At 39.0% G+C, this 13,849-nt stretch overlaps 1 protein-coding gene across 7 annotated transcripts in view; it reads left to right on the plus strand.

The window, feature by feature from the left end:
• Nucleotides 1-13,849, plus strand: part of UBE2E1 (ubiquitin conjugating enzyme E2 E1) — a 45,471-nt gene that overhangs the window by 24,248 nt on the left and 7,374 nt on the right. For all 7 annotated transcript variants that reach the window (XM_035318601.1, XM_035318602.1, XM_035318606.1 and 4 more), the window contains one exon: nucleotides 12,777-12,909. In XM_035318601.1, coding sequence (XP_035174492.1) covers nucleotides 12,777-12,909 — 133 coding nt within the window. The remainder of the gene's footprint in view (nucleotides 1-12,776; nucleotides 12,910-13,849) is intronic.

Here is a 13,849-nt window from a genome sequence, read left to right on the forward strand (position 1 = left end):
AGAGGGGGTGGAGGAGTTACGTGAAGATACAGGGATTGTTTACTTCAGAAACTAGAACAAATATTTATTTTCCTTATTTTTATTCTCTAGAGAAAATAGATAGGAAACTCATTTTCCTCTATCTTCTAATACAAGAACAAAGGCATATGGAATGAGGTTAAAAGATAGATAAATCTAATTTAGAAATCAGAATTAGACACATGGGTTCCATGCTGTATTGCACTGCTGAAGCCAGGAATTTAGCAAGCTTCAAAAAGACTCCTCATTTCCTATGGAGGTTGGAACCAGACACAATTACACAGCTTGTTCATAGTATTTCAGAAGGGAACCACAGCTGCTTGTGGTTGAGGTTCGACCCGTTACCAATGAGCATGCTGCTAAGGCAGGGAAAGCAGATGAGCTGGAAGGAGACATGGGATGCTCGTCTCTGCCCCATTTGACACTGGAAACCAGTGAGAGATGGGCTGTGGGAACAGGTGGGCTTCAGTCCTCAACCAGCCTGGTGATTCCTATGTTTCTTTTGATGAGCTAGTAGAAGAATAGCATTCTGTGACAAAATTGGCATTTGACTTGTGATCAAAACCTTTTCAGTAATGCAGCTTTTATTATACTAATGGGGGGACCAAGCTTTATTTTAGTATTGTTTAGAAGCTTACCAGGAAAAACTGTTTACAAACAGTTTCTTTGTAAATCAAGTTATAAAATGTTTCTGTACTATGAAACATATATATATGTGACACATATGTGAGGGGTGTGTGTGTGTGACAAAAGCACCTTTAAGAGTAATTTCCTGTGCTGGTTTTGTCAAATTAATATCCATATCAAAGAAATGAGTTTTAAAGCTGACAACCAGTGCATACATACTTTGGTGCCTTAATCTTAAGGTTGGCTTTGCCTGATCAGATTTCATGTTTGTTGTATAATTAACTCATGGGTTGCAAGTAGCATGTGCGACATCTAGTTTTTATATATATATATATATATATATGTACATATATATGTACATATATATATACAGAGTGAATTAAAAAAACTAGTATTAGTATTGGTTAGCTTGCTGTTCTCTTAATGATGCTGCCGTTTGGGTGTTTAACATTTACTAATGATTGCTTGTGTGTGATTTGTTTCACAGTTCTGAGACAAGCTCAGAAGAGAACTATTTTCAGCTAGTCTGCCATAATTGCAAAGAGTTGTCTCATCGTAACTTTTAACTACATTTGATTAAAAGCCCAATATAAAAGTTTATTAAAGATCTGTTTTAATGATGGGAGTGTCAGCTGCCTTTGAAAGTTGTCCATTCTTGCTTCTTTATTAAGAAGATTTTATTAAGACTTTCTGAACTGAGATCTTGATGTAGAAACTTAAATTAAGAGATGTTTCTTCCTTATTTATCTTGAAAGTTTGGATGGGATTACCTAAACTAGGTAAGGAATTTTCTAGCATAATGTAAATACTGTAAATATATGTACATCATACATCATAACCATATGTACAAATGTATAGCAGTTGGAACATCTTCATTTCACTAAAAGGAATAAAATGCCTTTTAGTGAGAAAATCAAACTGAATGAAGTTATAGCAACTGGAAACAAATCACTTTCCTTTGTTCTTGCACTGCATTTCCCTACCTTCTTACTAAAAGCCAAACAAACAACCAAAATAAAACCAAAAAAAAATAAGTGATTTGTAGCAAATGATAGATTTATTTCTGTTCTGTTGATATGTATGTAAAATTACATCAAGCATGGCTATTAAGGCTGACAGTTCTTCCAGGTGCTTTGCCATACTACTGTATATTATTATGCCTGTGTCATACTTTTGCCTAATTGTAAGTAATGCAATTTTTCTTTACAAAATGAATAGTGCTCAATTAGGTGCAAATGATACATCTACCTCTGTGTCAGTTCTGAGCTCTGTAGGCGTTTCTCTTGCCTTTGGTGACTGTGGAAATAGTTACAGCCTAACAACACTGATATACAGCTCTCAGAAATTACAAAGAATTCTGTTCTGATCTTTTCACTAGTGCTTTAAGGTGTTACTTGTAACAGCAGTCAGGTTAAAAGGTTAGAAAATGTAAACTGCTGTCTCTAAACAGCTTTATGTGAATGTGAGGGGTGCGTTTCTTCTTGGGCCTGTATGACAAATGACAGTCCCACATCAGAATTACTTCAAATTGTTAACACTATCCGATAAAGAAATGTGATTTTTTACCAAATGTCACTTAATATCTTTCTCTGAACTTTTTAGATTGTTTAGGAATTTTACGAGAACATACCCCTGAAGCACTATTTAACACCAGCGTTTTCAGTGTAAGGTTAGCGTGACCTTTTTTCGTGGCAGCAAAAGGTTAAAGCTTAAACTATGAATGTGAGCTCTGAGCTGCCGGATCCTGAGCCATGTGGACCCAGCAGCAGTGAGGAGGAGAACCGCTGAGCCTCTTGTGCTGCTTGGCACGTCCCGTCCCTATTGCCTGCCTGCTGGGCACCTCTGCCAGCACATCGCCCTGCTGTCCCAGGGTGCTGCCAGGGCTCCTCTCCTTGGTGGAAGCTGGGGAGTTGCAGACACCCGTGCTCACTTTGGTGGGTGTGTACGTGTTGTGCTTTTACGGAAGGTGTAAGTGATGTAATGTAAAGTGGAAACTCTTATTGCCTGGCACTTCATTGCCTTCAGTGTTTCCTTACATTCATGAGACAGTTCTGGTCAAAAAGGTGATGAAGTGAAGGCCTTGTGAGGTTCAGAAGCCAAACGTGAGTTTGTCACGGCTGGTATTTCTGCTCTGGGGGCAAGTTACTTAACGTAATGCCAAGCAGGGTTCTGGGAGAATAAGGTGGAGGACTTGAGCTGCCTCTGCAAGTTAAGGCCTGAAAGTTGGCCCCAACACTGTATTCACTATTTAAAAGCACCACTTAGTCCTCTTGTGGCATCCAACATAGATTAAGCTTAATGTTCCTAATACTTTGAAAACAAAAAAAAATAAATAAAACTTTGGAAGGCCACCACAAATGCTTATTCAGGCTATCTTTATGCGTGTGAAAATGCTATCAAAAAAAAAAAATATCAAAAGCCTGGTTTTGTTTTTAAATCCCTTGAAATATACCTTTTATTTCAGGCTTTTGCCCTCAAAGGCAGCTTCCAAATAATATTTACATACGTTACTGCTACAGTAAATGCTGATTAGCTGCTGTGACCCAGTGTGTGTTTGGAACTGTTAACAAGACCAACCTGCAGTGGTATATAAACAATTTTTGGTGGCTGCTCTGTAATTGACTGGCAGCTGTGCTATATTAAAGTGCAGGTAAACCTGTTCTACTTAAAAAATAGTAAATTCACATCTCGGATCTCTCAATTTCTAGTCTGTGCATGTTAATTTAGAACTCGAAGGCAATGCTGTCATGACTTCTGCTAAGCAACTTTGTTAGTAGTTTACAGCTGTAAAAATCAAATAAATGGTTTGGGTAGTGCAGTGTAATTGACAGTATTTTGTTGTGGCTTTGAGAAAGAGTAAGCAAATATTTCTCTTATTTTTTTCTATTGTATTGGGTGTTTGATTCAATTTCACTGTTGCCACCTGCAGTGAAGTAGGCTAATCCAAATGCAATGATCTCAATTTGTTCGGTGAATGACATGAACTGAAGTGAATGTAAGGAGTTTTGTGTAGATAAAGGAGAATGGGAAGACATCCAGATGAGATTTTTCTTCCTGGATTTCATGTATCACTAAAATGTGTCCTTCAAAACATATTTCAATTAGCACCATAATGTTATCAGTACCAGCATTGGTATGCTGATTGGAAGCAATATATTGATGTGAAGCCAAGATCACTTGATGACCTGGTTCTCTAGTTAAGTAACGTCGACTCTACCTACCCCTCATCTAATGGAGAAGAGATTGTGTTGCTGTTGATAGATTTGTTTTAATTTGTAGCATGTTTCTGGGGCAAGTTTCTTGGCATAGGGGTAGGACAGACAGATCAGTTTTGGAGCGTGTGATACATGGGTGGATTTTTTTCCCCTCCTTAGCTGATGTTCTCTTGATGATTTAAAATTTCACATAAATTAGCAATCTCAAAGCACTGCATTCTCTGTTCTGAGTGAAGGATTCAACAGGATTGCTGTATTTTGGTACAGGAGAGATGGTAGTGTATCTCTAGTCTGACAACGCATTGTTTGGCCTCTTTCAAATAACTCATTTCCTCTCCATGGAAATATGAAAGCTAGCTCAAGGAGACAGTTGGGTGAAGCCACAGGAACCGTGTCCTTATTAGCTTGAGGAAGGTAGAGAGTCTTGTCTGCTTTCAATTTTCAGCATAGCAGGGGCTTCTTGCCAAGGGTTACACATCATCTTTAACTTTCTGGGGCCAGTTTTTCCAAGCTGGTTTGTAGCTGCCATTGCCCTCTCAATCTAAGCTATTTAGCATGTGTTTCTTGATCTACAGAATTATGAGTTATAATGAAATCTATTGTGCAAACTGATGATGATAAACTCCACGGTAACGAGTCTACTCTGTTATCTCAATGCTGGCTAGGCAGACTTAGGAAATAGGTGGAATCCTTTTTTTAGAAATAATAATAATTATTAAAAAAAAAAAAAAAAGTCAGTTAACTTCTTAAGAGAGCAAAGCCTCCAGATTGTGTTGCTCCAAACAAAGTAACTTTGCAGTTTTTCAGTTGGTGCCTAAATATTTATGATGTGCTGTTTTGTGTTTGTTTGTTGTTTTATTTAATCTGTTCCCACACTGATACAGATAGGCCAGGAGATGGGTGTGGAGGACAGAAACAATGGTTTAGGTTCCAACTGAATTCTGGCACGGCAGGTTGATTGTGGTGAGTTTCCACTTCTGTAGCAGATAAAGCATGACATTTAGGGGAGAGTCCTGTGATCATCTTAACCTGGTACAACTCAGGCTGCTTCTGGAGGGAGAGGATGGGGACGTGCACGCACCCTTTAACTGTTCTGTTTTCAGAAAGAGTGGTTTCTTCTCCATTTCTGTAAGAACCTTCTAAGTCCCAATACGTACCAGGAGGAAGCAGAGCTTTTGTTTCATCGCTTGAGGAGTACACCACATTTGAGTTTAGTGACACAAGAACCTTGGTATTTATTAATAATAATGATTCTCTTTTATTGTCTTTAAATACAGAACTGTCAATTTGATGCTGGGCAGCCACTTTAAGAGTATGTTTGCTTTACCAAATAGGTTTTCTAGTTATATTTCTATATCAACTACCAAAACTTGTTGGAATGTGAGGAGGCCCCAAATAAATGGTGTACTTGCAAAAATGCTGCATTTCTGAAACTGCCTACTTTTGCTTACCAATTGTAAATTACGCATCTGTTCCATAAACACTAAATTTGGAAATGAGGTCTGATGATATGGAGGAATTTCTGTCCCCGTGTTGGCAGCTAATAGACTAGTTGACAAATGGCAGGAAGGAAAGTGTTGTAAAAATAACACAAGGTTAAGTTGGCAGAGCACAGTTTCTACCATCACATCTTCTTGTCATTTTAAATTAGCTATTGCTAATTGTTAGGCGAGTCAGATTCTCTTCTACTCTTTCCCGATTTGTTTTATTTTTTTCTTGTTCAGGGCTTTATCTAATGGGAGATACAAGGTCAAATAGAAGCCAGTACATTTTAATTTTGTTTTTCTTTTTTTGGTCAAGGTGCCAACATATACCTATGAGGAGAAAAGGAAAACGGCTTTGCATTCAATGAAAATTATCCCATTGACTTTTAGCAGTTTGGTATTTTCCCTATTTGCATACCGTACACAGTAATGCTGCAGACTTAGAAGAGCAGCCAGCCTCTCTGTAGTCATGTTGAACACTCTGAAAATGTTTCTGTGTGTAGTGGGACAAACTTCCAGTGCTTTGAGACAGAGAAGCTAGGAAGAAGCCAGTGCAAAGGAAAAAGGAAGCCCTTGAGAACTGAGCAGGCTGGATTTATTTTCAATTTTGGAACCAAAGCTAAATGGATTAACGCTTGAACATTTTTATGAGGACTTGCTTCTAAATTGAAGTGATTATTGTTAAACTAAATAGAGCTGCAGCACACTCCAGAGAATATCATGTCTCCTTCTGACCTCCCTGTTAACTGCGATTTTGTTTTAAATCTTTGAAGCCTGGTTTAAAAATCAAACTTTGCAGAAAAAATAATTTGATTATTCAATAATTTTCATGAAGTAGTTTAGTAACTTTTTAGCACTAATATTTTGCAGAGACTGAAATATTTCAGGTGAAGGTCCTAAGGTTGCAAGTATTCCTGGGCATTTCTCTTCCTGCTGTAACTGAAAAGAGGGAGATCTTGGCAAGGAGCAATCTGTCTTGGTTGTTGTGTGATCTTGTTGCCAAGCTTGTTTTTGTTTTGGGTTTAATATAAACAGGAAAACCTACTCTTTTTATCCAAAGAAATCCCTTTGAAACAGTTTTCCTTGAAGTCTCATAGATCCCTGCCTAACACCTTATCAGCTCTGTTATCAGAGCTATTTAGTTATTTAGTTCCGTTTTTAACCTCATAAGAGTGTAATTCGCTGCACAGTTTATCCTCCAATTTAAGCTTTGTGCAAATTATGTGCAATTTTTCAACCCCCTTCCCAGATTTACATTAGCCTTTTACTTAAGGGAAAAGCTTTCCCAGATGCTAAAACAGAAACGTTGTGCATGCTCTTTTCTGTTAGAAATGTGCTGGGATTTGTAAGGCACTTACTTGTGTGCAATAATATTGTGACTGCCATTTTAAATTCAAGACAGGGAATACAGCAACTTCAATGAATTACAACAAAAATAATATTATTTACTGCTTGGTACTTGAAAACCATGCCCCTGAACATGCCTTAGAAGGAGAATTAAGTTTTGTTATCACGGTTTTGTAGGTTGGATCGCTGTTGCTGTAGAATGTTCCACCTTTGCTCATTTACCTCTCCTTTCTCTCTTTCGCTGCCTTCTTGTGTTTTAATTGCAACCAGCCACAACTTTTTTCCCCCTAACTCCTTTTTCTCCATGTCTCTCATTGAGCTCATAGGCATTTCACCTATGGTCAATCCATCATTTTCTGCTGAGGAGCAGCTTGGCTGTGTGCAATAACGGTGGGCAAAAATATCACTGATTCATGTAGTCATGTGGTAATTTGGTATGTTACCATTCACTATCCATGGTTGCCCATGGTTTTGTTATTTTTTCCCTCTTCCTTTTGTTTCATTTCTTTGGCTAAAAATGGAGGCAGAAGAATTGTTTCCCAGTTTGAAATATGGCAATTATTGCCATATTGCCAAAAAATGGCAATTAAATGGATGGCCCAGGGTACCCTTTTAACTACTTCTGTCTTGCTTAGTCAGATTTCTTCCTAATAACTTTGATGTTTTAATGTTGATTTTATAATTGAAAAACCTTTGTAAGTTGCATACAAGTGTCTTTGGATTTTGCATTGTAGCATGCTTAGCGTAGTGCATCCCTTCTGTGAATGGAGTGTCTCCGTGCTACAGTAATAAAAATAATAATGATAATACATTTTAGTAGATAAAGCATGTGTAAGAAGTGACAATTTATTACTAAAATTACATGGCTGCATTAATGCAAAGTTTTTGCAGTACCACTGTGGCCGAAGGATTAGCTGTTTACTTGTTTGTTTTTAACGTTGTTCTTTGGCGCTCCCAATTTCAGCACAGCTTGGTTAAAGATCCATAGAGCAATACTTCTTTGAATGAGAGACTTTGTAAGTGTATGTTTTTCTCTGGCCACACTAGACTAGCAGCCCTGCTTCCTTCTGGGACCCTGCGTCTGCCTCTCCTGGTGGTCCAAGGCTTCAGCAATCCCTGCTCTGGTTTCTGCCTAACAATGTAGATTTGCAATCCCAGCATGGACCCTTGCAGTGGACTTCCAGGAAGGGCAATTTTCCAGTGAGGGTAGGAATGTGCTGGATTAGGAGGGAAAATCAAGGAGCACCAGAACTTTGTGTAAGAATGTTGTGCTTTCTCCCATAAGCTACCCAGACAAGACTTTTAACATTTTGGGCTTGCATATTCAAGAAGAGGGGAAAAAAGAAAAAGACCTTCCAACAGTCAGCTACATATTTCCTAAAGCTGTCCAGTAAGGTGATGAACATATGACCATTGACATGCATTTCCATGTTCAATCATTCACTTAGCTACAAAATAAACAACTAAAATGAAACAAAATGTTGCTTTCGGTCTGTATTGGAGCAGCTTTATGTTGGGGATCGTTATGTGCTCTGCCACCTTGGAATCCCTCTGTGCTGTTAGCATAGTTTTTGTTTTCTCATTTGAGCTAAGCCCATTGGAAAAGGTCATGCTGACAGTGTTTTTGGAAATTATATTTTCCACAAATGTGTAACTTCAAAACAACTTAGCTACTTGCATCAGATTCTTCCTGTTCAGGGCAAAATTACCTCAAAAATAGAATCTAGGGATACAGAGTAGCTGGAGTATGAGTTCTTGGGTTTGTTGCTTGTGGTTTTAACTGAAACATGTAGTTTTTCATTAGCTGTTATTTACCTCAGCATACCATGAAATTGCACTTCTCATCATCCTGATGAAAGACTATCTTTGGCATTTAAAACCACTTGGTTAAATTAGTTTCCTTAGGAAAGGAACATACCCTTCTTTGGTATATTGGGGTATTAGCCTAGTGTCTGTAGCATTGCCTGATTTTTATTCATCTATCCCTGCAGTGATCTGCTATTGCATGCCTTCTGTGCCTCAAAGAAGAGGAACTGGAGTACTCGCTGGAGTGCATTTTTGCTAAAGGAAAAGGTTATGTTACTGTTTGGTCAGCTCCTAGAAAGGACTAGGTAGTTTACAAAAATTGATGTAAACAGTAGGCTCTTTCTGAGTCACTTCTTCCTGGGACTTTCCAGGAGAATGTCAGCAGTGTGTTCCCAGGGATTTTCATACATTAGCAATATGTGGTGAGCACCAGAAAATCCTGCTTTGTCTCCATGCCATAGGCATACTTGGGGTGGTTGCCCAGGGATGCCTGAGCAGAGGAGGTAAGAGTTTGTGTGCACAAAATATCCTGTAATGAGGGCTAGAGGTGGGATTTTTATAAGGCCTACTTAACACGAAAAACCCAGAGGCTGGCTGTTCTTGCAGAGTACCCTATCTGTCACTTCAGCCCTTTCAATACATGAAAAGTAGACTTGTGTGTCTTCTCCTTGGACACTGAATCAATCTCTGAGGCAGAGCCCTCTGTTTACAATTGCTATTCTCCCTCTCTAACGCAAGGCATCCAAGTATTCAGCCACCTTAGCTATCTTCTGCTTCCTAGCCTCTGCTGCAGGCATTTCTAATTTACCTGCTTGGTTTTGATGTTGAGAAAGGGCATGGCACCTGCCAGCAAAGGGAAGCAGAGCAATGAGGATTTTCCAAAGTGACACAAGGTTTGTTGGGACTTTGCCCAGGCAGGACTTTGGATTTGATCTCGTGTGTGCCTGGAGTTTCTCTCTGCCTTGCATTGACAGGCAGCATTTAGTTAGACTGCTGCTTCTAGACTTGGAAAGTTAGTCCTTGACCAAACACTACCTTTGCACTGGCCGGTTTCCTATGGGCGCTTGTGTTGAAACATTGCCAGAGGACAAGCTAGCAGCAACTTGGGAATGATAGGAACGGTGAGTGTGGTGCAACTTCACTGAGTGTATCACTGTTTTTTCCGGGAAAAAGAGATGTCCACTTGCACTCTGTAGCACCTGCCACAAGATACTATGATGGGTTGGTGGCGTTAGTTTTTTTTTTTCAAGGTTTCTCTTGCATGCCGTTATTTGATCCGCGTTACTAGACTTTCTTTCATTTCTTTCCTTGAAAGTGAATAGGTTGTGGGTTGTTGAGTTCAATACAGAGAGTTGTTGCTTGCATACTCTTGTCTTGCAGTGGAAACAATTTCTATTTAATTGGTTAAAATTGTCTTCCCAGTGGTCATGCATTGGACAGCTTCAAAACGTTGCATTAGAAGATCTAGACACTTAATTTGAGCAGCAGTAACACACATCAGGGAACGTGGCAGCTGTGCCTGCGAGCCCTGTATCTCTGCATCAGTGGATTTCTTTTTGAAGCAGATAATTGCAAGGATTTTAAACAAAGAATGTAATCTTTACCCTTTGACAGTTTTTATATCTCCACAAAAAGTTAATGTCGCTGCACTTAGGCTATAGTCCAGTATCATCACATTTCTATTAAGACTAGGTCATCTTGAGCTGCTTGATATTACCTAATCCCAATTTAAACTCAAGCAATAGCACACTCGGAAGCTGACTTGCATCTCCCTCTTTCAGTCTTTATACAAAATCAATGTTAAAGGAAAAATTGGACATCTACAGCTATTTCACTGTGTTAATTGAATTATGAAAAGCTTAAAAGGTAAGGTTAGTGCATCACTGTTAAAGCCTACTGATGTCTTACAAAGATGTTGCTCTCTTTTAATAGGGAGGTCTTGCAGTATATTACTTGCATGCAGTGATAGTTCTAATTGGAAACCTAATAGGATAGAAGAGATTTCTCAGGCTATTATAAATAATAATATAGATTTTTTTTTTTTACATCCATGGGATTTCCTTTATTGACAGTCCTTTGGGTTGAAGTAGGGAATAAAACGCAAAACTGTTGAGATATTTCTTATTGGTTCAGAGGGCTGTATTCAGTGCTAATCACACATCACATTTCTTGAATGCTGAAGTGCTCCCGGTTGGCAGCTTTTGTGATATAAATTCCAACAGCAAATTGGTGCTAACAAAGCTCAAGTACCTGCTCGGTTCAGTAGCTCCATCTTTAGGGAGGGAGGGGAGGATGATCGCTGGTGCAACTTGGAGCAATGACAGCATGTCAGCAGGTTGCTAATACGTACATAAAGAGGTGATTCCTTGGAGTGAAGGCTAAGGGTGCCCCAGGGAGCCCTTTTCAGTAAGTTTTCACAGTTAAGCCGGTGTCTTTCAAGAGGCAGAGCTTCCTGTCGAAACGTGGTGCTATTCCAGCCTATTGCACAAGTGGTAGCTGGAGAGCACTGAGTGCCCAAATATATAGACCTGCACAGGACGGGGACAGGTCGTTAAGGTGGAGCAGGATGCCAGGAGTGTTCAGGATGGAATGGCTTTTACTTTAATTTAGTACGGATCTTGAGCTGTGCAAGGTTTTGTGCTCCAGTGAGAGAAATCTTTCCCCAGTGGATGGCACATCACTTTGCAGAGATCCTGTCTACCTTTACTACATTCTTACATGCTTTCCCTCTACTGGAAGCATGCTTTTAGTCATAAATTCATTATTGTTGAACCAATTGGCATAAAAATACGGTGAACTTTTTATTAATCTGGAAATAAAATTTTAGAGAGGTTTGATAATAGAACTAACTTCCTTTCCCTGATCTGTCAAGAACATGTTCACCAGTACTGCAAAAAGCAAGAAAAAAAGCATCTCTCTGATCCCTGTTGTTATGTTGAGAATTTGTTTTTGTAATCGTATGTCTATTTGTAACACTGCTACTAGCACCTAGCAATTACTCTGGTTCCTTTCACATTAACCAAATGCATATCATCGTGTGTATATTCAATTTATTGGATTGCCTTCCTTCTCAAGCAGTATTGCTCCATAATTGTTATAATATGAAAAGAGCCTTTTTCTTTTTTTAATCATTCTGTCTTTTATTAGCCTTGTTGAAAGAACAAGGAGAGAAAAGCAAGGCTGATTGTGTTGCACTAGGGATGCAAAATTCGTGCCCTTACAGAAAAAGGAGAGGAGAGATTTCTGAAGTCATAGTGCATCCACAATGGAAAAAGCTGTGTCAGCACCTCCCTTCATGCAAAGGGAGTTTTCAGCTCTAGCATCTAACATAAAATACTACCACAGCAGCACAGAAAGAAAGAGGCAACAATGGAGTCCTAAACCATTAATGGCTTTGTAGGTTGAGCTGTACTTAGAGATACTCAGTGACATACGGCATGCTACAGAATACAGGCGTCTAAGGATTTCAGTAAAACTAATTTTTCAACAAGCAGACGCTTGTGTTCTGCAACACCTTTTGTACAGCTCTTTGTGAGCTGTACAGGTAGGTTAGGGAGAATCTGGAATTAGACAAAACTAATTTGAGAAAGTGTTTTAATTTGACGTGGTGATTTTAATTCCCCCTCACAAAAGCAGTTTTGTAATGCAATGTTGATGGGGTGAGTTCATGTGGTTTTGTTTTAGAAGTCAGTGTTGCAAAACGATACACGTGTAGAAAGTTTTGACATGTAAGAGTATCACCATATATTTGGCTTCAATAATTATACAATGAGCCATGGTTTAGGAATAATACAGGAAGATTTTTTAATCTTGAAGAACACACATGTTTAATAGAATCAACATAAGTCCTTGATTTATTTAGTATGGTCTTTGATGTGGTGCAATTATATCAAGGCTGAGCTGGAGCAGTCATTTCTGAAATACAGTGGGAATTTGTTCTTTGAAACTTAGGTTTTCTGTTGCATTGAGACTGTGTAGCTTCTTTAGGGGGAGTTCTAGCCAGTGCTGGTTTATAAATGTCAAGTGAGAGAAGCTGAAAAGCCCCACCTCTGATTTTTGAGCTTTACTAAGAAGTCTGAAACACTGATGAGTCCAGATAAGATTTCTGAGGTTCTGGAAGCATTCAATCTACTTTTAATCACTAACTTTACTCCAGGTGGTGTATGAAGTGTGGCATTGAAAACATTTTTCCATATCATACTTTGTGAGTGCAAGAGGTCATATTTATTTGAACTGTGGTAATATTGTTACATTTGGTTTTTTTTTGTTTATTTCTTAGCGCTGGCCCCAAAGGTGATAACATCTATGAATGGAGATCAACCATTCTAGGACCTCCAGGCTCCGTCTACGAGGGAGGGGTTTTCTTCCTTGATATCACCTTTACACCAGAATATCCTTTCAAGCCTCCAAAGGTAAGAGACCTGTAATTGATATCTTATGTTACGAACCCTCAACAAATCATCCAGTAACAGGCAGTGTTAATGGAATGCAGCCCGTTTGAAAGTCAGTCTTAAGACCAGACTTAAGCTCATTTCAGATATTACACTGGTTTCTGTTAGCTCATGTTAATGGCTTTTCCAGTCCACTTGATCACTACTTTAGACCTTGTTTTCTTTTTCCCTGTTTCTGTTTATACGAGATCCTAACCAATTTGCATCAGCATCAGGACAGGTCTGAGGAACTGAAAAGTAAATAAACTTGGGGCGAGGGAAAAGAATACAAATACTTGTTTCCCAAAGCACTCAGTTACCATAGGCATGATGGGTTTGTGTGTTTTGGCCACTAAAGTAATATTTGACTTTTTCCGTTTTGTTGGGTACTTGTGTTGCTCACTTACTTGTACAGTAACAAACTATTTCTGTAGGTGTGTTATATATGTGAAGCTCTTAGGTGCCAGCATTGTTGCGTTCTAATGCTACAAGGCAAATACCAGTGCAAGTGAATGTTATCTTGTGGTTCACATACTTGGCCAGAGGAGGAGTGTTGGATTACAAGAAGAGGTGGTTGTGTATACACTTCATGTTTGCCTCGTATCTGAAAGCGTTTATGTGCATGTTTAACTTTCTACTTAAAAGTAGTTGCAGCGATAAGGTAAACACCAATGACTGCCCCATCTTCAAAGACTTGGTTCTATCGTGCAGTAGAAAGGACTTGCTGCCATACTTCAGGCCATCGGTCCGTCTCAGTGGAGACCATGCTGCTTGGTCATAGCAGCCAAATTAATACAAGCTTCCCAAATGAGGGGAACAAAATGTTTGCCTGTTCTTGATGGCATAACTACAGGGTTTCTAGTAGTATCAACAGGACCTTAAATCCCACCCCTAAGTTAAGGCTTTGATTCACAAGCAGAGT

This window comes from Oxyura jamaicensis, chromosome 2 (assembly GCF_011077185.1).
Source record: "Oxyura jamaicensis isolate SHBP4307 breed ruddy duck chromosome 2, BPBGC_Ojam_1.0, whole genome shotgun sequence".
Taxonomy (NCBI): domain Eukaryota; kingdom Metazoa; phylum Chordata; class Aves; order Anseriformes; family Anatidae; genus Oxyura; species Oxyura jamaicensis.